Genomic DNA, 27,404 nt, shown 5'->3' with positions numbered 1-27,404 from the left:
TTTGCCAGCAAAATACCAATTGCCCAATAGAATGTTCGCTCACTTTCTACAAGGGAGAGAATGCAACGACTGTATTTAGCAGTAACCTCCCCTGGTTTGCACTTTTCCACTGATCTACTTCTTCGAACGTACCTGTGTGTACAACTCCAATTGACAGCAGGTAATTCTTGTTTTGCAGTTATTTGGATAACTTTTTACAGACAAGTGAGCGTATTGATGATATGTAGAGTGTTTTCTTTCAACTAGCGGGTTATTCGCAAGCAATGGTGTGTTCACTTTCGCTTGTGTTCTCGCGTTTTGATTGGCTTGGAGAGGTCCAAAAGGACACGGCCCATTTAGTTTGACCCACTGGCACTGAGGTCAACCTGCGTTTTTCACGCTTGGCAGCATTTTGAGCAAGCAATTTGTTACATTCTGTATTGTGCGGTTTTAGCTCCTTGGCTGGTAATGACGACTGGTTGACTTTGCGGCCGACTCAGCATGTTAATTGTTTATTTTGTTCATGAAATCGTGATGTATTTGCAATGGTTTTATTTCTGTAATCTTTCCTTCAAATGGCTAAGAATAAGATCAGACCTACCATGAAGCACCAGGTTTTACCCTCATTTTGAACAGACGAGTGGTAAAGATACATGTCCAGGGGGGCACCCCCCCTCCAGCCAAAAAAAAATTGGAAAGCTGATTCTATGACCATTTCTAAGTTCAAATGGCACCAGATGGCACCATTTTGCTTCTTTGGGCCAAAACATTTTCCGGGGGGGCATGCCCCCGGACCCCCCTTGCAAATTCGGGCGCTTCGCGCCCATCACATTCACTTTCGATTCAAAGTGCACCCCCCCTTACAAAGCAACTGATCCGCCCCTGCATGTAGAAGCAAAAGTGCAAGCAGCAGAAGCTAGGCCAGTGTATACATGTTTGTCATCATTTTCACGAGTTTTCATTCACCAGCACCTGGGAAATAAATCTCATGTTCCCCAGGCAATAAATCGAGGTGGTGAATGGGTTTGAGCTTTCAGGTGAAACGTGGATTGTCAAAGTAAAACCCAATCAGGCTGATTGTTTGATGTGTGGAACCATCGCGGCTTTGGATTTGTGTTTCCGAGGACAACGATTGTAAGCATTCACTCTCAAAGACCCAATCAATGTTGATAATTACCGCGGCGACTCATGGTCAATTTGCAACTTATCTCTGTAATCGCAAAATCCACAACGAAAAGTCATAAACACTTAAAAAGAAAAGAAATATGCTCAACACTTACTGAACTCACACGTATGATCGCAGCTCTGTACATTTTCAGACTGGAAGAAAAGCGTCAAGAAGCTATGTTTGACGTCACATACAAGGTTGACGTGTTTACGGTGTTATCTCGAGCTACTGTGACGATGCTTTGTGGCCTGGAGTTGGATTCTAAAAATTCGTCTCCCTGTGGGTTATTGTGCATTTTGTTGGGGCGGGGATATAGCTCAGTTGGTAGCGCGCTGGATTTGTATTCAGTTGGCCGCTGTCAGCGTGAGTTCAATCCCAGGTTCGGCGGAAATTTATTTCACAGAGTCAACTTTGTGTGCAGACTCTCTTCGGTGTCCGAACCTCCCCCCGTGTACACTACATTGGGTGTGCACGTTAAAGATCCCACGATTGACAAAAGGGTCTTTCCTGGCAAAATTGCTTAGGCACAGTTAATAATTGTCTACCTATACCCGTGTGACTTGGAATAATAGGCCGTGAAAGGTAAATATGCGCCGAAATGGCTGCAATCTACTGGCCGTATAAAATTTCATCTCACACGGCATCACTGCAGAGCGCCTAGAACTGTACCCACGGAATATGCGCGATATAAGACTCATTGATTGATTGATTGATTGTTGCACAACCAAAATGATGACAAAAACGATGTTTGGTCAACAAGCCACCAAACATCTTATAATGTCTAATAACCAAAGGGAAGTAATCGCTCTTTATGCATACGACATGTCATGTGTAATGGAGTTAGCGAGAGTTGTACAGAAGCTTTCTCCTGGCACTTGAGAGAATAACAAGCATTGAAATGAACAAGCCACTTTCATCCTCAGTGTATGCATGTTTTCTTCAGCCGATTTCCTCTGCAAATGCATTTTTTGCTGCTTTTCTAGGCCTACTTCTTCTTCTTCTTCTTCTTCTTCTTCTGCGTTCGTGGAATTTTACGTGTATGACCGTTTTTACCCCGCCATTAAGGCAGCCATACGCCGTTTTCGGGGAAAGCATGCTGGGTATTTTCGTGTTTCTATAACCCACCGAAATCTGACATGGATTACAGGATCTGTTTCAGGCGCACTTGGTCTTGTGCTTGCGTGTACACACGGGGGTGTTCGGACACCGAGGAGAGTCTGCACACAAAGTTGACTCTGAGAAATAAATCTCTCGCCGAACGTGTGGACGAACTCACGCTGACAGTGGCCAACTGAATACAAATCCAGCGCGCTACCGACTGAGCTACATCCCCGCCCGCTTTTCTAGGCCTACTTTGACTGAGTTGCAACACAAGAAAAATTATTTTAATAATGGAACGTTTATTATTCATTAACAAATGAAAACATTCAGAAGTAATACAGGCCTGAAAGTGGCAAGTATTTTACTCACCATGGCGAGTAGAAACATGTAACTGGCGAGTAGAAATGTTCATCTACTCGCCAAATATGAGTAAAGTTGCTGAAACAAATTGTTGGTTTGGCTTGTAAAGTTCAATTGCTCTCTGTCAAATACATTTTCAGCATCACTATCCAAAGGCTAGTGCACCATTTGTTGGACTTTCAGGAATTTAGGGAATAACTGATTAACTTGACTCTGTCGGGTTTTTGACTCACATGCGAAGCAAAAGTGAGTCTATGTACTCACCCGAGTCGTCCGTCCGTCCCGGCCTCCGTCCGGAAAACTTTAACGTTGGATATTTCTTGGACACTAATATAAGTCTATCAACACCTGATGTGGCCTGATGGTGTATGGTTACAAGATCTCAAAAAACATGTGCGGCAACTTGACCTCACTTCAAGTTCAAGGTCACAGGGGCCGTAATTGTTGTCTTGAAAACTACCATTTTTCACATTTTCGCATTTTCTCTGAAGTTATCGAGAATGGCAACCTTAGCTATGTATGCTATACAGGGCAATGTAAGCCCTATCTTTGGACACCAGTTTGGTTGACCTTGCTTCAAGGTCAAGGTCGCAAGGGTCCTTTAAAGTTGGATTGTATACATATTTTGAAGTGACCTTGACCCTGAACTATGGAAGATAACTGTTTCAAACTTAAAAATTATGTGGGGCACATGTTATGCTTTCATCATGAGACACATTTGGTTACATATGATCAAGGTCAAGGTCACTTTGACCCTTATGAAATGTGACCAAAATAAGGTAGTGAACCACTAAAAGTGACCATATCTCATGGTAGAAAGAGCCAATAAGCACCATTGTACTTCCTATGTCTTGAATTAACAGCTTTGTGTTACATGACCTTGGATGACCTTGACCTTGGGTCAAGGTCACATGTATTTTGGTAGGAAAAATGTGTAAAGCAGTTCTTAGTGTATGATGTCGGTCAAGGGTCAAGGTCAAGCATGTGAGTCGTATGGGCTTTGCCCTTCTTGTTATGGGTTGTGAAAGAGTGAATGCCCTTGCTTTTCGTCTGACAAATAACTTCACACATGCTCCTGTCCACGTGTTTTCGACACACCTCTCGCTAGTGATTGAACCCTCACATGTTTGTTGGAGTAAAAAGCAAGGGCGTCCACTCTTTTACAACCTATACATGTACAAAGTTATATTTTCGGAATTTGTCTTTTACAATATATGTTACAATTTCCTCTGTCATCTGTATCAACAGGTGGACAATGTCTTCCCTGAATATTGTGGCGAGGAACAGCAAAGTGTTTGCTGCTCAGATTTGTAGAAATCAGCAGTTTGGTGAGTATAGTTTGCAATGCTTCAACATGTTGTTCTCAGGCCTCGTCATCGTCATTCTTTGGTCTCTGAGGCTTAATATTTTGAGCTGACACATTGTTATAACCTCCAAGGTCGACCATTTGACATGAAATGATAGTTGTTATTTCTTTGTTTTCCTTAACAGGGGAAAAACAGAACACTTGGTGTTTGATTTTGCAGGGAACATGATAAAAACAAACTTTCTCTTTTTTATTTTATTTTATTGCTTCATCGATGTATCCTATTTATGATTTTATGATGGTGCAGGAGCAAGCAACAGACATGCCAGCAGCAGCGCCAAAGTCGGCTTTGTTGGCTTGGGTAACATGGGGGGCCACATGGCGCGTAACCTCATGAAGAATGGACACCCTCTCATTGTCTTTGACACGGTACCAGACTCCATGCAGGCAATCAAGAAGGAAGGTTGGTAGTCAGGCTGAGAGAGAGAGAGAGAGAACGAACGAACGAACGAACGAATGAACGAACAAACTTTATTACTCAAGGATGGAGATTTTAGGCTCACGTCTGGTCTTACAATCTGTCCCTGCTAAACTAAGACATAAAAATAAAGACAATAAAAGGACAATTGCCAATCGCAATCATACAGTATTACTAATTACAACATTACCTATACGAATACATAATGCATAATAGAACATTGAAATGTACATGTATGTCAATATAATACAAAGGAAAAGAAAAATCGACTCGCACACACACGCGCGCCGCATGCCTGCAATCACGTTCGCACTCAATACTACACACACACACACACACACACACACACACACATACCAGACCTGTTTACCCTTACGATTTTGGCGTAATTTATTACGATTTTCTGCAAAAAATACGCCATTCCGCTATCCGTGTCAAGACTACGATTTTTTTTATTTTTTTTTTTAATATTAATTCTTATGTTTGGCATTGTTTTTTTCAATGGCAAAATGGGGTGAAAAAGCACAAAACTGACCGGAGATCATAATCATGTCTGTCTCACTCTGATGAGACGCTGGAGAGCCTTCTACTTCTAGTGGTGAAGTCTCGCCCTCACTCATTCGGCAAGCGCAAGTACAGGCATGACACACTGAAAAAGGCCTACTACGAGCAAAAGAAAAAGAATCAGTGATGCATGTGCTTTTGATGTGATCTTCTTTGAAATTATGATGACTACAAAAACTGACTGATGTGTTTTGTTTGTGAATGATGGATATATGTGCATGATTGCGTTTCGCAGACACAGTTGTCATGTGCGTTGTAATTGGCGACGAATGCTGGATGATTACTATTTTTGTGCCAGGATTACTATTTTTAGGGCTGAGCATTACTCCAAAACACTTATGGGGGTAAACAGGTCTGACACACACACACACACACACACACACACACACACACATACACACACACACACACACAGACATATATATGCACAGAGAGAGAGAGAGAGAGACAAGACAAGACAAAATCTTTATTATCCAGGGTAATAGATGAGAGAGAGAGAGAGAGAGAGAGAGAGAGAGAGAGAGAGAGAGAGAGAGAGAGAGAGAGAGAGAGAGAGAGAGAGAGAGAGAGAGAGAGAGAAAGAAAGAGAGAGAGAGAGACAAGACAAGACAAAATCTTTATTATCGAGGGTAATAGATGAGAGAGAGAGAGAGAGCATCCTTGCCACAAGAGGTAGCGTCCACTGTACTGCTAGAACAACTCTCTGCTGTGTTAACAGGTGCAACATTAGCATCCTCGCCACAAGAGGTAGCGTCCACTGTACTGCTAGAACAACTCGCTTCTGTCTTAACAGGTGCAACATTAGCATCCTCGCCACAAGAGGTAGCTTCCCAGACCAACCTGATCATCACCATGCTACCAGCCAGTCAGCATGTACTCGATGTCTACACAGGGTCTTCAGGCATTTTGGGGTGAGTTTTGATATACAAAGGAGGGAGTCTTAAAATAGGGTCATTTTACTCAGTTAACACTTTCTACCCCACCTAGTATGTTGACCAACTTTTTTTAGCCGATACCAGCTGTGCTGCAGCAGGTCACTCAGAATTGTAGTAACTGTGTATCAACACGCTGGAATGCAGTCGTTAGATGGACATTACAGGAAGCGACTGAAGCTAACAGTCTGAGCGGATATATCTGAACCTGGTCAGATAGAGCCATATGAGTGGGTACGGATATATCCATACCTGGGAGAAAATGAATTAAAACAGAAGATCTGAAAAATGAAGGTCTTAAAAAGGGGGAAGTGTTGAAACTAAAAGGGTTTTTGAGTCACTTGAGAAAAAGTGACTATGTAATCGGTCAGTGTTAGTCTGTCCGGCCGGCCATCCGGCCGGCCGTCCGGCCGGCCGTCCGTAGACACCACCTTAACGTTGGACTTTTCTCGGAAACTATCAAAGCGATCGGGCTCATATTTTGTTTAGTCGTGACCTCCAATGACCTCTACACTTTAACGATGGTTTCGTTGACCTTTGACCTTTTTCAAGGTCACAGGTCAGCGTCAAAGGAAAAATTAGACATTACTTTTCTCGGAAACTATCAAAGCGATCGGGCTCATATTTTGTTTAGTCGTGACCTCCAATGACCTCTACACTTTAACGATGGTTTCGTTGACCTTTGACCTTTTTCAAGGTCACAGGTCAGCGTCAAAGGAAAAATTAGACATTTTATATCTTTGACAAAGTTCATCGGATGTGATTGAAACTTTGTAGGATTATTCTTTACATCAAAGTATTTACATCTGTAGCCTTTTACGAACGTTATCAGAAAAACAAGGGAGATAACTAGCCTTTTCTGTTCGGCAACACACAACTTAACGTTGGGCTTTTCTCGGAAACTATAAAAGTGACCGGGCTCAAATTTTATGTGAACGTGACTCATTGTGTTGTGAATAGCAATTTCTTCCTGTCCATCTGATGCCTCATATAATATTCAGAACTGCGAAAGTGACTCGATCGAGCGTTTGCTCTTCTTGTTTCTTTGTATCACAACGGCCCTTCCCATTATCAAAACGTAGACCCGTTTAGAGCAATGCTATTTGATATAAAAATTAATGCAGCGACTGATAAAGTTGTTGCCTGAAAAATCCTGTCTTAACAGAAAGGTCTAGGGTGCTGCGTCATAGAGGGTGATAACCGATCTAGCCGCCAGGCAGCGCTGTCCAGACTACTTTTTATCTCCAGCGCCGGAGAGAAGCAGCGATTTGATTTGATTAACTAGCATACTTGTGAGTTTTCAAGCAAATCGTGCCGTGTGCATCTAGATCAAGGTACAGCGCGCCGCCGCCGCCTGGTTCCCCACTTGCTTCAGATACATCAGAAACTCCCCCCAAACAGTCAGATCAATATAGAATCCCTTTAGGAACCAGATAAACAAGCGAGGACCTGCAATGAACACTTGTTGATAGGCTTTCTACAATTTGATCTGTTTTTGTTTGCGTATGGCTGTGAATTATGAAACTGCGCAAAGGATGTTTTCTGTTTTCTGCATGTGTGTGTGTGTGTACATGTGTGTGTGTGTGTGTGTGTGTGTGTGTGCGCATGTGTGTGATCATGTGTGTTTGTGTGTGCACGTGTGTGCATGTGTGCGTGTGTGTGCATGCGTGGGTGCATGCATGTGTGCATGCGTGTGTCAGTGTATGTGTGTGTTTGTGATGGGGTAAGGGTTTGTGTGTGCATGCGGGGGAGCCGTTTTAATTGTAATTGTGAGATCTGGAAGGCTTGTTCAGACTTGTTTGTTAGAATAGCTAGTATAGGGCTGTTTGTTTCACATTTATTTCCAACATAATTGACTAATTGTGCATGTTGTACAGGTCAGTGCAGAAAGGCAGTCTCCTGATTGACAGCAGTACCATTGACCCCTCAGTGTCTCAGCAGATGGCCGAGGAGTCAACCAAAGTGGGCGCCACCTTTGTCGATGCACCTGTATCTGGAGGTATGCACTGTGTGCTTCTTTTAGATCTAGGGCACAGTCCTTCCTGTGTACATTAAGGCCGTCCTAAAATTTCGCCTGAAGTCGACTTGGTGAAGACTTAATTGGCAAAATCTTTTTACCAAAAAATGAAATGCATTGCCAAAGCTTCACGAAGTCTACTTGGCCCAAGTAGAGAGAAGCTAACAACGATTCACGAAGTCTACTTGGCCCAAGTAGAGAGAAGCTAACAACGATTCACGAAGTCTACTTGGCCCAACTAGAGAGAAGCTAACAACGATTCACGAAGTCTACTTGGCCCAAGTAGAGAGAAGCTAACAACGATTCACGAAGTCTACTTGGCCCAAGTAGAGAGAAGCTAACAACGATTCACGAAGTCTACTTGGCCCAAGTAGAGAGAAGCTAACAACGATTCAGCTCACCATCTCAGATCTGGCCAGAGGCTGTTACATTGGATAAGATCATCTCTCCTCTTGTACACATACCAACAATCATGATTTCTGTACAGAGTTCGACGTTTTTTGAATGAATCAGTTTCTTAAAAGACGCTATCTAGTGTCAATCTGTGGAATGAATCTAGTGTCAATCTGTGGAATGAATCTAGTGTCAATCTGTGGAATGAATCTAGTGTCAATCTGTGGAATGAATCTAGTGTCACTCTGTGGCATGAATCTAGTGTCAATCTGTGGAATGAATCTATAGTGTCAATCTGTGGCATGAATCTAGTGTCAATCTGTGGAATGAATCTAGTGTCACTCTGTAGAATGAATCTAGTGTCAATCTGTGGAATGAATCTAGTGTCACTCTGTGGAATGAATCTAGTGTCAATCTGTGGAATGAATCTAGTGTCAATCTGTGGAATGAATCTAGTGTCAATCTGTGGAATGTATCTAGTGTCAATCTGTGGAATGAATCTAGTGTCAATCTGTGGAATGAATCTAGTGTCAATCTGTGGAATGAATCTAGTGTCAATCTGTGGAATGAATCTAGTGTCAATCTGTGGAATGAATTCATCACAAAGTTCTAACTGCACTAACAGCAGTCAGTATGTTGTGGCATTTGCTGAAGTGATCGAGGGATGGTCTTATCTAATCATCTAAATACATGTACCACAACATATCCCACGAAAAAGCCTCAGAGAGGCTGAACTGATGCACACTATGATTCATGTTTGAACAGGTGTTTATAAATGTTTGAACAGGTGTTGGTTGAACAGGTCGCTTGTTCATTTCAATGCTTATTATTGTCTCAGGTGCCAGGAGAAATGTTCTGTGTAACTCTCCCTTACTCCATTACACATGTCGTATGCAAATAGAGCGCTTACTTCCCTTGGGTTATTTGAACAGTACGTGTTTATAAATGTTTGAACAGGACTGGTGTTGATTGAACAGGTGTATGAACAGGTGTTTGTTGTTTGAACAGGTGTGAATGCTGCCCGCGACGCAGGCTTGACCTTCATGGTGGGCTCGCCTGACCAGAGTTTTGGCAAGGTCAAGGAAATTCTGGACAAGATGGGGAAGAACGTTGTCCATTGCGGCTCTGTGGGAACTGGACAGGTACAGTCACTGTGTTCTGATTTGCTTCTTCAGCCCCACCCCAACCATCACTGCCAGGCTTCTTCTGCACCCACCCATTCCCAGTATTTGAAAATAGAAGGGAACGTCAGTGTTGTCCCCGACCTCAGAGGACAAAACGGTGACAAGGGCCTGCCATGGACAGACAATTTGTATAGGTCCAAATGTCCGGCTTTGTTCGCTTTGTAGGAAAACTGCTGGCCCTAATATAGGTTATGTATGTATACTTGGTGCCGTTTCAGTTTATGACTTTTTTGTAAATATAACATTTACCAAGTCTTAAAAGGGGGTTCCACTGCACAAAATACATTTCATCTGCATAGCTCCTGTGGTACCACTCCCGAGAGAAAAATGTGTGTGCATTTGTGTAGTGTGATGATACTTTGTGTAGTGTGATGATACTTTGTGTAGTGTGATGATACTTTGTGTAGTGTGATGATACTTTGTGTAGTGTGATGATACTTTGTGAATGTGCAGGCTGCTAAGATCTGTAACAACATGCTGCTGGCAATCTCCATGATCGGAACGGCCGAGACCATGAACCTGGGAATGAAGTGAGATTTCTGTTATTTAACCATTAGGCAGTAATAAATGCATGCAGATTCTTGACTGATTCTTAACTTCATTATTAAATGACCTTTTGTAAAAATGTTGTTTAACTTTGACATTGAGCAATTGAAATCAAACTAATTATTTCATTTGTTGCATATAATTTGTCACCTATATTTTCTTGAACACTGAGGAAGAGTCATCACAAAAAGAAAGGGGGGGGGGGGGGGAGGGATGTGGTAGAAATTTAGCATTTAAAAGGGGTATTTTGGGTCTCTCCGTGAGAAAAAAAGGGGGAGCTTCTGGAACACAGGAATCTACCCCTTCCCTCCCCCCCCAACCTAGATCTAGCCCTGGTTCACCTTATGAGTTGAATGGTAATGTATCTGTGCAGACTTGGCCTTGACCCCAAGCTGCTGGCGAAGATCCTCAACATGAGTTCAGGGCGGTGCTGGTCGAGCGAGGTGTACAACCCGGTGCCCGGCGTGTTGGACGGTGTTCCCTCCAGCAATGACTACCAGGGCGGATTCGGCACCGCTCTCATGACAAAGGTCAGCTGCTTATTGTTTTAACATAGACCGGGAATTGAGACCAGGGTAGTGGTGTGTGTATGTGGACACCGTACCGTTCTTCAGGAAACTTTCCATCAAACTTCTCCCAGATGATATCCCCGCATGTGTTTTTCATTTTTTTTATAAATGATTTGAGACCGTCATATCGGGCTTTTTTGCAGGCCGCACTGTAACTTTTTATTCAGATTTATTGACATTTTGGTCAAGCAATCTGCGACAAAGCCTGGAATATCGGATTGAATTTCAGCTTGGAAGTTTGACGCAAAACAATTACCAAATATTAGATAGATATTAGGATGCTGTGCCCTGATTCTGATCTAATCTTTCTCTCCCTCACTGTTTGTCCAGGACCTAGGACTTGCCCAGAACGCAGCAACTGCCACGCAGTCCCCTACCCCCCTGGGCTCCCTGTCGCATCAGCTGTACCGCTTGATGACCAACAGTGGCTACGCAGGCAAGGACTTCTCCTCTGCCTTCCAATTCCTCAAACAACAGGACAAGAAATAGACAGAATTTTTTTTCATAAATGATGTTTTGAGACAAAATAACATCGTGATTTAATGCACATGCAGCTGCAGAATGTTTGTGACTGTGTGTGTTTAAGGCGGTCCTAATGTGAGCCCAAAGTTGACTTCAAGAAATAGACAGAAGATTTACAAAGAACATGCAATACTTACCTTGTAAGTTGAAGCAATGTTCTCGATTCAAAAGAGACATTGTGTACTGCAACTCATGTTAATTCCATTATCAAAGTTTGGTTCGAGCGAGTCCAGCGCGCACGAACAAGCGGAGCTAATTGCGCATGCGTTAACATCATGAGTTGCAGTTCGCATGTTGCGGTTAATTAACTTTCAGAAATAAAATGTTGAGACAAAGCAATATGCTAATTTGATGCACATGCAGCTTTGACATGTTTGTGAATGTGTGTATGTGTTCAATTCGCGGAATTATGTTTACACACACAGGAATACATAATTATTTGTTTTTGAAGGACAGTTCTTTAGCTGTCTGTACAGGTGTGTGTGTGTGTGTATAATTTATATCAGTGATCGTGTAAGTGTGTTTTCTAATTTTGCAAAGACTTCTCTGCCTTCCATTTTCTTTAGTAGCAGGACAAGAATTAAAGAGATTTAAGAGATTAAATTTCAAATAATAATTTTGAGACACAAACTAAGATATTTGGATTTGATGTACAATTCAAGTTTTGTGTGCATGTGTGCGTACATTCCTATTTTGAGGAATGAAACTAAGACACATGATTTATCAAGATTCGATGTAGATGAAGTTACATCATGTTTCTAACTAAATGTATCATTCTTAATTATGTGTGTGTGTGTGTTTATTTCTCATTGTGGTGAGTGAAAACATTGAGTACAAACAACGAGGATAGTCTTGATCTTTTGTATCGTCAGCAGTTGCGGGTCCATCAACCAAAGGAAGGGAGGTAAGCGCTCACAGGTGCAGTGTGATTTATTTTTTGACAACAGCGTTTTTTTTATTATTTTCTTTCATATTTTTATTTTTAGAAATTCTTTGGGATTTAGATTGATGTCGTTTTGCAATAGTTTCATGAATCTCAGCATTATAGACAAGTTTTTATTGTACAGACATCTGTTATTCCACCATAATAATTATGTCAATGTAACAGTTTCAGATGTTTCCTATCTTTGCATATTTATTAGTAAACTGCACATGAAGGCAGCTCTAGCCTGTTTGGCAAGCTCTGGGAATTTATTTATTAAGGAGATTTCTATAGCGCATATATAACTAAAAGCACTATAGAGTAGAAAGGTTGAAATGTATGGTTATCATGTGAGATGTTGTCTTTGTGGGGCCATGATTATAATTATTCTTGTGTGTGTATGTAGCTTGAAATATCATGTGTGCTTGAAAATTAAAGTTTATGTAGACCGGAGAAGTTTTGGTATCTTGTTTTTGAGGAAAGCAAGAATATGTCTTTCTATCTGTATGTCTTTTTTGTGTGCCAAAAACCTTCATCCGTCTGCAGTTTGGGTTTCTTTCTCCTTCTCTATTTCTGCCTAGGAAACTGGTGTGTGTGTGTGTGTGTGTGTGTGTGTGTGTGTGTGTGCATATATATGTGTGTGCATTTGTGTATCATTACACCCCCGGTATAGGGGTGTGTATAGGATTCGGTCGATGTGTTTGTGTGTTTGTGTGTTTGTGTTCGCATATAGATCTCAAGAATGAACGGACTGATCGTCACCAAACTTGGTGAACAGGTTCTATACATTCCTGAGACGGTCCTTACAAAAATTGGGACCAGTCAAACACACGGTTAGGGAGTTATTGGTGGATTAAAATTATACAAGGACTTATAGATGGACATCTTAATGCTCAAAGGGAAATAACCATTCTCACTCAGTCACTGCCACCAACTGAGAAGGTTATTTCCCTTTGACGGGGGTGTTTTTTCTACCTCTGAGAAATTTCTTGTATTAAATGACTACTGAAGGATAATGAGTCATCCAGCATGATCAATGATAGATAAACACTTTGCAATGTGAGAGGAAAGTTTGTAACTGTTTTCAAAGTAGCAATTGGCAAACAGTGTAAGAGATTTAGATACAAACAAGTTCCTTTAAAAGCTTATTTAAATACGATTGAATCGCACACACACACTCACACACATATATTGCCAACTCCCCCTTTCCCCTCCATCGCTTGTTAATTTTCACGACACACACATCAACCTCACACACACACACACACAGTTCATTCCACGGGCAAACACCAACACACACGCACAAACACAAACACCAACACACACGCACAAACACATCTTCCAAATTGTTCCTTTATTGTTCAAGCATTAAAAAGAAGTTTTTAGCTGTTTTCAAAAATTAAAAAAGGTGTTTTTGAAGACGTTCCACCTTTCTTGATCATCTTCTTTTCTGCAAAATTCTGTCCAACTGTCCTCTTCGTCTTATTCTCCCTTTCCTCTTTTTTGTATCAGCTAGTCCTTTTTTCTTTCTCGTAATGTGGACGTACGTACGGTACTAAGCTAGCTTCCTCCCGGCGTCAACGAGAGAGAGAGAGATAGATAGAGAATACTACATATGGTTTGCTATGTGACACCAGATTCATACGAATTATACATCACCACAGATCTGCCAAGGCTTTTACACAGGATATGGACATCATCCCTCCACTAACACACACACTAGTGTCTATATGTAACAACAAGCTGACTATGTCCCATGCAGAGAGGATCCAACTCCTTTTTTTGTGCTGAATTAATTTCGTAGATTAATGATATACGTCAGTTACGAAATTACTTGAGTTAAGAAAAACTCCAAGGTGCACAGAAAGCTGTCAGACTGCTGATGTTTGGTACGTGTCCAAGTGGAGGGCTGTTCTCATCCTGTGTCAAGGTCAGGACACAGCTGTTGGGGCTTGGTACGTGTCCAAGTGGGGGGCTGTTCTCATCCTGTGTCAAGGTCAGGACACAGCTGTATACAACTCTCCTGTGTTCACTTTCAAGTGAATAACTATCGTTCTGATATCATTTTAAAGTGAAGCTAAAGAAACCTGGTATCGGCACTGCTGTGCATCTCCTATGATCTCAATGGTATCAAGGCACGGGTCATAGCCCTTTGCCGCGACAAGGTTTGCCGATACCGGCACTTGTCTTGTCTAGACAGTGACGTCATTCATAGATGACGCCAATCATAAATGACGTTTGTCAAGGGAACTTATGCTTTCAAGTGTTGCTGCTTCCAGTGACAGGAAGGTATAGAGATTGATCATTGTATACAATCAATTTATCATTGTATACACAAATTACACAAACGTCATCTTGTGAGGGACCAAAAAATATTGAAACTCTCGGATGATTTTTTTGTGTGGTATCAACCTCGACCTACGGTCTCGGTTGATACCACAAAAAAATCATCCTCGAGTTTCAATATTTTTCGGTCCCTCACTCGATGACGTTGTGTAATCTCTATGTCGGAGCTTGGTACGTGTCCAAGTGGAGGGCTGTTCTCATCCTGTGTCAAGGTCAGGACACAGCTGTTGGGGCTTGCACGTGAACAAAAGTGATTTGATTTGATTGTTGTTGCTTTTTGGGTCCAGCGGACCATATAGGCCAAATCAGGACCCCGTGAACTAAAGTGCATGCATTTGTCAAATACCATGAGACATAAGACATAAGACACAAGACAATTTATTGTCCATACAATAAAACAATGGATGAAAAAGCGTGGTTCATCTCCACTGTGTATTCTTGAAGATCGATTGTTTATCAATATAAAAACGTACGTGTTTTATGTGCTTCTGTCTTCTTGAATGTCCTAATAGGTCTTATGACAATGTTTTTTTTAATAATCGTTGACAGGCAAGTTAGACGTGTCGAAGACAATTTTCCATTTTTATGTATTCATTTAAGTGGACAATAAAGTGTTGTTATTGTTATTATTGTTATTACTTATTTCAGTCCATCCTGCGCTGCCGTTGATAGGAATTTGTTTCGTTCAAGAACCAGTCTTCTTTTCGTCTTTTTCTGTCCTTCGCTGTATTCGCTCTGATCGAGTCCTGGTTATTCCTTCACTCTTCGAATGATTTTCTTCTTTTTTCTCGAAGCTTATTCTTGTTTTCTGCTCAGTTCTTCTTGCTGTCTTAACGTGTCTTTTGCTCTAATTTTTCGCGTTGATTTTGCTTTCTTAATTGTGATTCCGTTTTTTACGACGCCATTTGCTCTCTCTTAATTGTCTCCGCTGCTCATTGGTTGAACGTTACCCTGGTTATAGCTCATTATTTTGAGACCCTCTTGTACTTGAACGATCCCCTTTATTTAAAAAACCCAGTGCATTTTGTGATCTGTATTCCCCTCAAAATCTGTTCAAAACAATCAGATCACTATGATTTTTTGAGTAAAATATTGTTTGCAGCTTGGATGCTTATCATTTCTTCCTAATGACTATAAACCAAGAGCAGAGTAACACACCTCGGCAAGGCCTCAATGCTACAGAGGAACACACCTCGGCAAGGCCTCAATGCTACAGAGGAACACACCTCGGCAAGGCCTCAAAGCTACAGAGTAACACACCTCGGCAAGGCCTCAAAGCTACAGAGTAACACACCTCGGCAAGGCCTCAAAGCTACCTGCATCATTCTTTTTTTCAACAAGAAATTACTTTACAACGCAAATATTTCGCACGTGCAAATTAGGTCTACTCGTAACCACTGGATTGTAGTCACGTGGTTACCTGATGGCCCAGTAGTGTGTGAGACTTGATAGAGCTAGGGAAGCGTTTTCTATTAAACTAAGTAGTCTTTAAAGATACATTATCAATATGTCTTCCAAAATAGTACATCATTTGAAAAAGGGTAATGGTCTGCTAACAAACACGCGATTTATAAAATTAAAATTCAAGCTTTTGAACAACCAAGGTGTTGAAAACTTGACTCGATACGCAAAACCATTCAAGTACGTACGAAGGTGCCTGAAATGAGCCTTACACCCCCATATATTCAGAGGTGTATAGATTTCTCTGTTATTGTCGTCGTTTCCTTTTTGCTTGCTTTTCTTGTTTTTACATTTAGTCAAGTTTTGACTAAATGTTTTAACGTAGAGGGGGGAATCGAGACGAGGGTCGTGGTGTATGTGCGTGTGTGCATGTGTGCGTGTGTGTGTCTGTGTGTGTGTGTAGAGCGATTCAGACTAAACTACTGGACCGATCTTTATGAAATTTGACATGAGAGTTCCTGGGTATGAAATCCCCGAACGTTTTTTTCATTTTTTTGATAAATGTCTTTGATGACGTCATATCCGGCTTTTCGTGAAAGTTGAGGCGGCACTGTCACGCCCTCATTTTTCAACCAAATTGGTTGAAATTTTGGTCAAGTAATCTTCGACAAAGCCCGGACTTCGGTATTGCATTTCAGCTTGGTGGCTTAAAAATTAATTAATGACTTTGGTCATTAAAAATCTGAAAAATGTAAAAAAAAATAAAAATTTATAAAACGATCCAAATTTACGTTTATCTTATTTTCCATCATTTGCTGATTCCAAAAACATATAAATATGTTATATTCGGATTAAAAACAAGCTCTGAAAATTAAATATATAAAAATTATTATCAAAATTAACTTGTCCAAATCAATTTAAAAACACTTTCATCTTATTCCTTGTCGGTTCCTGATTCCAAAAACATATAGATATGATATGTTTGGATTAAAAACACGCTCAGAAAGTTAAAACAAAGAGAGGTACAGAAAAGCGTGCTATCCTTCTTAGCGCAACTACTACCCCGCTCTTCTTGTCAATTTCACTGCCTTTGCCATGAGCGGTGGACTGACGATGCTACGAGTATACGGTCTTGCTGAAAAATGGCATTGCGTTCAGTTTCATTCTGTGAGTTCGACAGCTACTTGACTAAATATTGTATTTTCGCCTTACGCGACTTGTTGTTTTCTCTCTTCTCGATTTCTTTTCTTTTCTTCTTTCTTAATTCGCCTTTCTTCTTGTCTTTGTCTCTGTCTCTCTTCTCGCTTTCTTTTCTTTTCTTCTTTCTTAATTCGCCTTTCTTCTTGTCTTTGTCTTTGTCTCTCTTCCTTCTGCTGCTTGCGTGTCTCTGTCCTTCCACGTCGTTCTTCTGCCGCCAAGTTGTTTTGTGTCTTCGCGTTCGTGTCTTCTTTGCCGTTCGTTTCTTGCATCTGCTCGTTCAGTTGCTCGCCAAGTTTTAAGCTGAGCTCTTGTTCGGTGCTTTTGCCTTCTTGAAACATTTCTGATCCGTTCTGATAGTCTTCGGTTGATCCATTCTCTCGCTTCTCCTGTTGCTGCTTTCTCTTCTCTTTGGTTTTCCTCTTCGTTTTTTCTCTTCGTTCCTCTCGTCTCTGCTTCCTGTTTCTTCGTCTTTCTTCCAGTCGTTTCTTCTTGTCTTGTTGGTTTCTTCGTCTTTCTTCCAGTCGTTTCTTCTTGTCTTGTTGGTTTCTTCGTCTTTCTTCCAGTCGTTTCTTCTTGTCTTCCTGTGTTGTCTTCCAGTCGGCACGGTTCTGTTTGAATTCCGCCAGGCGTCTTCTTTTCTTCAGCTGCTGGCATCGCTTTTTGGCCTTTAGTTTCCTCAATCTTTTCTGACGTTTCTTCAGTCTTTCCTGGCGTTTCTGTTTTCTGGCGTCTTTTTGTGTTGCTCTTCCGTTTTCTAGCCGACCTTCTTCGATCGACGAAGAGGACATTTCTTCTTCTGAAGGTCGCAGCCCAGATAGAGAAAATTCGGAGTCCTGTTCTTCACGTGCTTCTGAGCCTAGCTCTTCAAGTGTTTTTGAGTCTAGCTCTTCATCTATTTCTGAGTCTAGCTCTTCATCTGTTTCTGAGTCTAGCTCTTCATCTGTTTCTGAGCCTACTAGTTCGTCGTCGCAGTCGAGATCCGAATCAGCGGCAGAAGTGTCGGAAGAAGCAGCTTGAAAATGAGGTCCAAGGTCGTCTGTTGTGACCTCTGGAGAGGAACTGACGCCTTCTTCTTCAGAGCCCAGGCGGCTCGGACCGTCTGGCAAAGGAGAGGCTTGTTGTCCGTCAGGAGTCGAGCTGCCGGGCAGAGGAGACGATTGGTCGTCTGTGGAAATGATCAACATTGTCATCAAGTTACATTGTATTGCTTGGCAGTCACCTGTTTGACTGTGCACACGCGCTTGTTTGCGAGTGTGTGTGTGTGTGTGTGTGTGTGTGTGTGTGTGTGTGTGTGTGTGTGCGTGCGCGCGATGTGTGCGTGTGAGTGCATATGTGTGTATGTGTGTTGGGGGGGGGTATGTCATGTATCTTTGCTGCAGACTTCATAATCATGTTGAACAGGCCAGGCCTTTTATTTATACACACACAAATAATGAGGTCATCTTTTCTTGGTTGAGAAATGTGTTCGTGTGCGCGCGCACACACACACACACACACACACACACACGAGAGAGAGAGAGAGAGAGAGAGAGAGAGAGAGAGAGAGAGAGAGAGAGAGAGACAGAGAGAGAGAGAGAGAGAGAGAGAGAGAGAGAGAGAGAGAGAGAGAGAGAGAGAGAGAGAGAGAGAGAGAGAGAGAAAGAGATAATGATAAAACTCATTACTGAAATCAGCCACATATGTTTAAAATATATTTATTTATTTTTCTTTGTTGAATTACAAAATCAGAATATTGTGCTCAGCTCACGCTTATCTGTTCTGTTCTTGCGGATGTCTAAACTATTGTTTTTTTTTCCAATGTTTGTATTGCTTTCGACACAGGGCGATTTATTTCTGAAGAGTTAAATTGTTGTTTTAATTTATATTCAGAATATCTTCATTTGAAGGTCTTTCAGCGAGAAAGTACGAACATGAACACTTGCGTTGCAATTTTTTATTATCAGTAATACGTACACTCTCTTTTTAAAAAAAATTTTTTTTTAAGTTTTTCTTTGAAGTTTTCAGTCGTTCTTTTTGCCTTTCTCTGCAACATTTTCTACAGATTTCACGTTTATCTGAGTCTGTTTTCAACCTGAACTTCGCATGGCTTTTGCGTGTAATTATTTCTGTCGTAGGTTGTCTATAACAGCAAAACAGTATAGTACACGTTATTGCATATAAACTTGGCCAAAAAATTATTGCAACAAATTTCAAACCCAAATTAAAGCATTAATCCCCGTGTCATTTAATTAAAACTGTATATGCCAGAGAAGGCCGTTGACTTTAACCCTCAGGATCACCTTTTGGATTAAATATTTCTTTTACAGCGATCACGTGACCGCCGCTGAAGTAAGGGTACCCTCAAAATCGACCAGACAAAAACGGAAGAGCCGAATGAAAATTGGACAAGAAATCACAATAGGCAAAACTTTGCAACTTTGACATACGAGAAGAAAGTCAAACCAATTATCTACCCTGAACAGATTATTTTGTTCTGCTACCTTGCGTATTTCGCGTGCTATGCTATTCCTACTGATGCAGGTGTCGATCGCAAGAGCGGTCAAAAACGGGACTTTTTGCGTCATTTTTTAGGGGTATCATGACAAAAAAGTCTGCACTTTAGCAATGACTTGGTGGATTGCTTTGAAACTTTCAGAATATTTTACCAACATACAAGAGATACTTGGAGCGAAATTATGGATTGTTACAGGTGTTTGTTAAAATGTTATCCAATTATTTGAAAGAAGTTTTTAATCTCGTCATAGGATTGTTCCCTTGGGTCCAAAAAATTCATGACTTTGCACGTCTTTAGAAAAATGATTGATACACACAGTGCTAAAGTTTTATTTGCGTGTAAGCACTGACGCAAATTTGTTGGTTTGTAAACATGCTACATATTTAAGCGATGATTTTGGTGCGATGCCCAGCCAAGCGTGACCGTAGCATGTTTTAAGCGCGAAACAGCGTGAACGTTCCATTTTTTTCTTATGTGTTTGCATGACTAGCAAATTATCGCCAGCGGCTACACACAAATGAAACTTAGACAGAATCTGTATCAATCATTTATCTGTAGATATGCAAAGTCATGAATTTTTTGGACACAAGTGAACAATCCTATGACAAGTTTAACAACCTTTTCCGAAACATTGCGTCACATCTGGATAAACAACCGTAACGATCCAAACTTTCGCACGAAGTATTTCTAGTGTGTTGGTAAAATATTCTGAAAGTTTCAAAGCAATCCACCAAGTCATTGCTAAATTGTAGCGCTTTTTGACATGATACCCATAAAAATTGACGTAAAACGTTCCGTTTTTGACCGTTCTTGCGATCGACACCTGCATCAGTAGGAATAGCATAGCACGCGAAATACGCAAGGTAGCAGAACAAAACAATCTGTTCAGGGTAGATAATTGGTTTGACTTTCTTCTCGTATGTCAAAGTTGCAAAGTTTTGCCTATTGTGATTTTTTTTTCGTTTTTCCTTCGGCTCTTCCGTTTTTGTCTGGTTGATTTTGAGGGTACCCTTACTTCAGCGGCGGTCACGTGATCCCTGTAAAAGAAATATTTAATCCAAAAGGTGATCCTGAAGGTTAAGTGAACGGTCTTAACTGGCATATACTGTTTTAATTAAATGACACAGGAATTAATGCTTTAATTTGGGTTTGAAATTTGTTGCAATAATGTTTTGGCCAACTTTATGTTTGTGTTTTTTGTTTTCAAGTTGTTTTTTTACTTTTTTTCGACCCAGAATTCGCATGGCTTTTCTGTGTAATTATTTCTGTCCTAGGTTGTCTATAACAGCAGAACAGTACAACTTATTGCATATATGTTTGTGTATTTTGTTTTCAAGTTGTTATTGTACTTTTTTCGACCCAACATTCGCATGGCTTTTCCGAGTAATTATTTCTGTCCTAGCTTGTCTGTGACAGCAAAACATTACCATTTATTGGATATGTTTGTGTGGGTGTTTTTGTGCATGTTTGAAGTTGTCTTATCGGTAGCTCCGCCGTGTTACGGGAACTGTCCACCCCATCCGCGTCTCTTGTGACATGGCCTCTTCTTGCCGTGACTTGCATGCGCAGATCCGTCATATTCGTCCGGACTTCCGGCATTTCCATCTGGAGATCCGTCATATCCGGCCCGACGTCCGTCATTCTCGCGCAGAGATCCGTCATCTCCGTTCCCCTCTGGCTCGGCCTCCCCTTCGGCGGTAGAACTTCCTTGACTTCCTCGACGGCGTCCGTGATATTTTCCGTGATGGTGAGGAGGACGCCTAGGATATCCGTTCCCTTCAGGTTCGGACTCCCCTTCTGCGATAGGACTTTCCTGATCCTTTTTGGCATGGTGTCCGTGATATTTTCCGTGATGGCGAGGAGGACGCCTAGGATATCCGTTCCCTTTAGGTTCGGACTCCCCTTCAGCCATGGGGCTTTCCGGCGCCTGTTGATCATGATGTCCTGGGTGATGTTTGGGGCCGTGGTGAGGACGGGGTGGCCGCCCAGAGCCTGGGGGATTGCGACGGGCGCCGAAGATTGCACCGAAAATCATTTGGAGCAAGGTGCCGAGACTCATGGAGTAGACTTTCAGCGATCGCGTCACAGGGGCGGGTGACGTCATGTAGGTCTCCGGTTCTGACGCCATATCGGGATCTGAGTGAGAGTGACAGAAAACACGTTGTTTAGAAGATGAGAAGGGGATTCTACGTTTTGTATTTGATTGATTCTTGGATCCGCGTACAGAAAACCAAAAGGTTAAACTAGCCAATGTACAGAGAATAAAATAAAATAGAATACAATTGAATAGAACAAACAAAAAGTAAAAATACAAATAAATTGAAAAGAATGTAAGCCTAAACAAAAATTGAAGAAAAAAAATCAGCTGACTTTTTAAGTGTTTTTTTTATTTCGACACACTGGAGACAACTTCAAGTAGCTCCCCTTCCGTCTCGACTGTGTTGTGAGTCACGATAGATCCCAGCAGGATTCTTCTTCTTCTTCTGTGTTCGTGGGCTGAAACTCCCACGTACACTCGTGTTTTTGCTCGAGTGGAATTTTACGTGTATGACCGTTTTTTACCCCGCCATTTAGGCAGCCATACGCCGTTTTCGGAGGAAGCATGCTGGGTATTTTCGTGTTTCTATAACCCACCGAACTCTGACATAGATTACAGGATCTTTTTCGTGCGCACTTGGTCTTGTGCTTGCGTGTACACACGGGGGTGTTCGGACACCGAGGAGAGTCTGCACACAAAGTTGACTCTGAGAAATAAATCTCTCGCCGAACGTGGGGACGAACTCACGCTGACAGAGCAGGATTCTAACAGCACCCATTCACTTGGACACATACTAAAATCCACAACCTGGCCAAATTTGTTCCTACACTGGTTGCATTTAAAAGAGATATGAGAAAAAGATATTTGGTAGAAGAATATCTAAGTAAAATTAATTTTACGTGTGATACATTTTTTTCTGGAGTGGTACCCATTTAAACCTCTGATAGTGTCAAATCATTGATTGTTTTTTTGATTGAACAAGATAAGGATATTCTATACTGTTCAAAAAAAGAAACGCATAGTTGCTAGTTGCCAAATTTGTTTTATTTTTTGAAAAAAATAACAGAAAATCCAATATTTAGATTATTTGTTTGAAATTTGGTATGGACACAGTTGAATGCACACACAGTTCATTTGCATCTTCAAATCAATCAGTCAATCAATACGATTGGGTGCCGAGGCAGTCAAGTCAGTAGGGGGTGTGACTGCCTTGAGCAGCAACAACTGCCCGGCACCTTCTGGGCATGGACTGGATCAGATGCCGGATATCTTGCTGTGGGATGGTGTCCCACTCCTCCTGAAGTGCCTGCAATAGATCGCGGTGATTTGCCGGCGCTTCTTCTCGCCTGCGCACACGTCTGTCCAATTCATCCCAGAGGTGTTCTATCGGGTTCATGTCTGGCGACATGGATGGCCAGGGAAGCACCTGGACATGGTGGTCGGTGAGGAACTGGGTGGTGAGTCGTGCTGTGTGCGGGCGAGCGTTGTCCTGCTGGAATATGGCATCCTGGTCAGCCAGAAGAGGAAGGGCGTGTGGGCGCAGAATTTCCTCCACGTATCGCTGGGCAGTTATGCACCCTTGGACGTGCACCAGGGTGCTCCTTCCAGCGGTATTGATCGCCCCCCACACCATGACGCCTCCACCACCATGAACGGGTGCCTCATCCACACAGTTGGGCGCGTAACGTTCGTTTACTCTCCGGTAGACCCTCCTCCGACCATCATGTCGCTGGAGCAGGAAGTAGGACTCGTCGCTGAACCACACGTGTCTCCAGTGATTCCGGACGGTCCAGCGAAGGTGCTGGTTGCCCCACTGCACTCGGTTCTGGCGATGGCGGCGGGTGAGGACAGCTCCTCTGTGAGGTCTGCGAGCTCTCAAACCAGCTTCATGCAGGCGGTTCCGCACGGTCTGGTCCGATAATCGGTGTGGCCCGGGGAGAGCCTGGACAGAAGATGAGGCCGACAGGAAACGATTCCGGAGGTGGCGGAGCCGTATGAAGCGGTCGTGAGCAGCAGTTGTCGCCCTTGGTCTTCCCGCTCGTGGCAAGTCAGCAACGGAGCCAGTGGCTTGAAACCTGACCCACAGTCTACTGATGGTGCTCTGGGACATGTGGAAGTGCCTGGCGATTGCACTTTGACTTTGGCCTGCTTGTAAACGACCCAATGCAATTTGGCGGTCTTCTCTGCTCAATCGGGCCATCTTTCGTCGCTGAATTGTCGTCTGATTTCTTTGTGGCGAACAATCCGCTTTTATGGGATTTGGAAGACATGGTGAGAGCTCAATATTCCCCGAGTTTCATGAGATTACACTGAAGCATGACGAGTAGTCATGCCAAATGAGCAATTTTGACATTGTAGCCACTGATAACGCATGCGTCACGTGCAGAGCTCACTTGTGGCAATGGACGAAAGGTCGACGACCAGATAAACATTTTCTGCAGTTTGGTGGATATCCTTGTAGCCATATAACTAAATTAACCAAATATTACAAGCTATGCGTTTCTTTTTTTGAACAGTATATATACATGTTGATCGTTATAATTTCTTTTTAAATTCAGATTATTAATTATGGAGAGAACAGGATTTTGTTGTTATGAGTAGTTTTATAAAATAATTAAATAGAAAGATAAGAAAGGAGACGAGGATTATGTTTATATAATTTAGAAATGTATTGAATATGGGCTATGTAATTGTACGTTTTATTGTGCTTTCCTGTTGTTTTCTAAAATTTTATTTTTGAAGATGCATAGAGCATAGTCTTGTATGTCTGATGTTAGTTGATGTTGATGTCTGATGCTGTTGTCATCTATATATATATACGACTTGTGTCTGTGTGTCTGTGTGTCTGTGTGTCTGTGTATCTGTGTATTTGTGTGTTTGTGTATTTGTGTATTCGCCATGCACGGCCAAAGTTCTCGATGGATCTGCTTCAAATTTGGTGGGCTTATTCAGAGAGACCCCGGACACAACCTCATCGATGAGATATTTCAACACGTGCTCTCAGCGCGCAGCGCTGAACCGATTTTGGTTCCACCTCAGCTACCCGGGCCCCCATACCGACACACCATAGCCGCTACACCACATCACAACGCCAAAGTTCTCGGTGGATCTTTTTCAAATTTGGACACCGTATTCAGCTACACCCCGGACACAATATCATCAACACGTGCTCTCAGCGCGCAGCGCTGAACTGATTTTGGTTTTTGTGTTCATTTCACCATTATAAGTAACTCTTCCTTATCTTCTCATCTTCTCCAGGTTTTCAGCGTTTACCTCCCTTCCTTCGTATGGTGCACTATAGTTTGAGGGAGGCATCTTCGGATATTCCCGTTCTGTTACTATTTTTAGAAGGTCACCGCAGTGTCCAGAACGTAAATTGGACCCGTAAATTATCCTCACTGTAAAAGTGCAAAGGTCGAATCAATTTATAGCCACGCGAAAAATACACTGTCATCTATCTCTCTATAGATATGGCTTCTCTGTGTTTGTGTGTGTGTGTGTGTGTGTGTGTGTGTGTGTGTGTGAGTGTGTGTGTCTCTATGTAAGAAACACCTGTGCATTCTTCAGTTCTGTTTGTGATGTGGTCTGGCGGCTTTTGTGTAATTTTATGTCACGAGTAATTCACTGCAGTTGCTGGCCCGTAGAGTGCGTTCTTTCACAAGCAAACATGCTGATTACATAGCGATTGCTTTAACGCACCTCGAGCTTACATAGCCAAGTCAGTGCTCAAATAGCGATTTTCTCCCGAATTCCTGAGGGTAAAGGGGGACAATCACATTTTCGTTGTGTCTTAAACACACGACACAGCTCCCTCTGCTCTTGGCGTGGGTCCAGAAAGGGGGCTAGCTGCCCTTGGTGGCGTTCCCACTCGCCCTGCAGGAGTCCTCGTGTTTCTCGGGAGAGAAGTGAAAGTCGCTAGAGGGGTGAGCTTCAGCTCACTCTTTGTCTAGGGACGCTTTTGTTACCCTGCTTTTATCCTGCCTTTTTAACCCTGAGCTGTTTGGCTTGTTTTTTCTTGGTGACCGTACCGTACCTTGTAAGTGATGAGCCAAGTTGCTAAACACAAACTGCCAAACACCACCTTTGCTGATAGGCGGGAAACGTTCATCTGGGTAGATAACTACCTTCCAACGGACACCACTGCTCTGAGGGAGCAAGATTGGTCCCTTAATATGGACCAAACAGCAAGCGGTTCTGACCGCGCCCCAGATATTCCCATGGAATCACTGAATGAGACTGACCGGGCCAGCCGGACTGGTCAGTCCCCAAAATCCAAACAGCTTAATAAAGCAATCACCAATGAGAAAACCAGCATATCTTCTCCTTTCAAGAGAAAGAGATTGCGGGAGGACGACCCTGAGGGGGGGCAGAGCTCTCCGGAATCTCTTCTCTTCCGGGATAGCCCCCCACGCTCTCAGATTACTGATCATTTTGAGGAAGACTTCACCGAAGTCAATCGTAAGAAGCCCAAAAAGAAAAAGAAGCAAAAGGTCCTCTGCGAGGGTCCCCCTCTTCAGGGAAACACAGGTATTTCCCATGCAACATCTGCCCGGGGGGTCGACACCTCCCAACCCCTAACTGAATCACAAGAAAACCAGACAACTCAACAGCCACTACCACCTGCCAATACACACACACACACAAAACAAAGATCCCGAAGAAAACTTCTTTACCAACCCAAGCAACCTCCTCCCTCCTTCTTAGAGTTCCCCGTGGTGGTGCAGGACCTGAAGGAGGGCCCTGCAACATTGCAGGGACTCGGCCTCAGGAGGAAAAAAACTTTTGACCTTGCCATCGGCGAGGTCAAAGAAATACGCATGCTGGCAGCTGGGAGCGTCCTGGTAGGGTGCTCCTCAGCATCACAACAAAACAAGCTATTGAGGCTGGACTCGATCGGCGGCATCAAAGTGAAATGCCACCGTCCGGAGGTAACAACCGAAGGTGTCATTAAACGCATACCCACAATACATTCAGGAACAGACCTGTCTGAGATGGCAGTGGGCGTGCGCGTCCGGATGGAGGATGGGAGTCTTGTAGAAAAGGGCCCCTCCTCGGTTCGATCTTTTCGCCGTCTTCTCCTTAGGGATGGGAAACCGTCTCAGGCGGTCCGTGTCACGTTTACAACGGCAATTCTTCCAGACAGCGTCGTTCTGGAGAGTGAGGTGTACGGCGTCGAACCCTACACTCCTCCAGTGCGGCGCTGTACGAAGTGCCAGAGACTATCGCACCTAAAACAACAATGCAAATCAAAAGTGCAGATCTGCCCCCGATGTGGCTCCAAGGGCCACGACGGAGCGACGTGCACCAAGGCCAAACATTGCGTAAACTGCAAGGGCGAGCATTCCGCCGCTTATCTTGGATGCCCGGAAATGAGACTGAGGCTGCAGGCCAATAAGATCAGGTCGGCAGCATACATACCATATTCTGAGGCCCTGGATCGGGCGCGGCGCGAGCTCGCCAAACAACAAAATAAAACAGCGACTGCCCCAGCGGAAATGAGGGACTCCTTCTGGCGTCCCCCTCCGCAACCGATCCGGCGGACCTCAACCCCCCGGTCCGGGTACTCTTTGGCTGTCCAGAGACCCCCCCTGGGTGGGCAAGTAAATAAAATACAAGAAATCAAAAACAAAATGACCGAACATGACAATACACTCCTTCCAGTTCATGCGGACAGTTCTGTGTCACGAAGTGGTTTGCATGTGAATTTATTATGCGTGTTCTGCCCTTTTGCACTGTCTCTACCCTTTCACACCAAACACTTCAAAAACAGAACTTGGGAGGATGCAGGCTCATTATTTCCTCAACCAAAAACAACATTATACTTCTTCACTTTACCTACATCAATACGAACAACTTTTCAACACACAGTTCGCACAATCTTCCA

General features: G+C 42.8%; 3 protein-coding genes across 7 annotated transcripts in view; 1 reads left to right on the top strand and 2 right to left on the bottom strand.

Annotated features, from left to right (window-relative positions):
- The first annotated feature begins 52 nt into the window (after positions 1-52).
- On the top strand, positions 53-12,497 carry LOC138946886 (3-hydroxyisobutyrate dehydrogenase, mitochondrial-like). 5 transcript variants are annotated; one of them, XM_070318280.1, is made up of 9 exons: positions 53-160; positions 3,857-3,936; positions 4,222-4,377; positions 5,675-5,867; positions 7,766-7,887; positions 9,307-9,440; positions 9,936-10,012; positions 10,402-10,558; positions 10,928-12,497. In XM_070318280.1, the coding sequence occupies exons 2-9, from the start codon at positions 3,864-3,866 to the stop codon at positions 11,084-11,086; spliced, it is 1,071 nt and encodes a 356-aa protein (XP_070174381.1). In that variant the 5' UTR covers positions 53-160; positions 3,857-3,863; the 3' UTR covers positions 11,087-12,497. The 5 variants fall into 5 exon arrangements, with proteins under 5 accessions (XP_070174381.1, XP_070174382.1, XP_070174383.1 ...); XM_070318281.1 differs by having other exon boundaries at positions 74-204; XM_070318282.1 differs by lacking the exon at positions 53-160 and adding an exon at positions 328-444.
- Positions 12,498-16,839: 4,342 nt separating this feature from the next.
- Positions 16,840-18,245, bottom strand: LOC138946885 (uncharacterized). The gene has a single exon (XM_070318278.1). It carries the CDS (start codon positions 18,176-18,178, stop codon positions 16,997-16,999), a length of 1,182 nt encoding a protein of 393 aa, XP_070174379.1. The 5' UTR covers positions 18,179-18,245; the 3' UTR covers positions 16,840-16,996.
- Positions 18,246-18,666: 421 nt separating this feature from the next.
- LOC138946884 (uncharacterized) overlaps positions 18,667-27,404 on the bottom strand; it is a 23,837-nt gene continuing 15,099 nt past the window's right edge. Inside the window, exon 3 of the mRNA XM_070318276.1 lies at positions 18,667-21,618. Coding sequence (XP_070174377.1) covers positions 20,981-21,618 — 638 coding nt within the window. The 3' untranslated portion in view covers positions 18,667-20,980. The remainder of the gene's footprint in view (positions 21,619-27,404) is intronic.

The sequence above is a fragment of the Littorina saxatilis genome, linkage group LG14 (genome assembly GCF_037325665.1).
Source record: "Littorina saxatilis isolate snail1 linkage group LG14, US_GU_Lsax_2.0, whole genome shotgun sequence".
NCBI classification, from domain to species: domain Eukaryota; kingdom Metazoa; phylum Mollusca; class Gastropoda; order Littorinimorpha; family Littorinidae; genus Littorina; species Littorina saxatilis.
This window is presented reverse-complemented; position numbering and strand designations above follow the sequence as displayed.

Bases quoted from the DNA above. Each gene is read 5' to 3' on its own strand.
- LOC138946886 (XM_070318279.1), top strand. From the start codon at position 1,064: ATGTGTGGAACCATCGCGGCTTTGGATTTGTGTTTCCGAGGACAACGA. The intron at 3,937-4,221 runs GTGAGTATAGTT...ATGATGGTGCAG, and splicing joins TTGTAGAAATCAGCAGTTTG to GAGCAAGCAACAGACATGCC. The intron at 7,888-9,306 runs GTATGCACTGTG...TTGTTTGAACAG, and splicing joins CGATGCACCTGTATCTGGAG to GTGTGAATGCTGCCCGCGAC.
- LOC138946885 (XM_070318278.1), bottom strand. From the start codon at position 18,178: ATGACAATGTTGATCATTTCCACAGACGACCAATCGTCTCCTCTGCCC.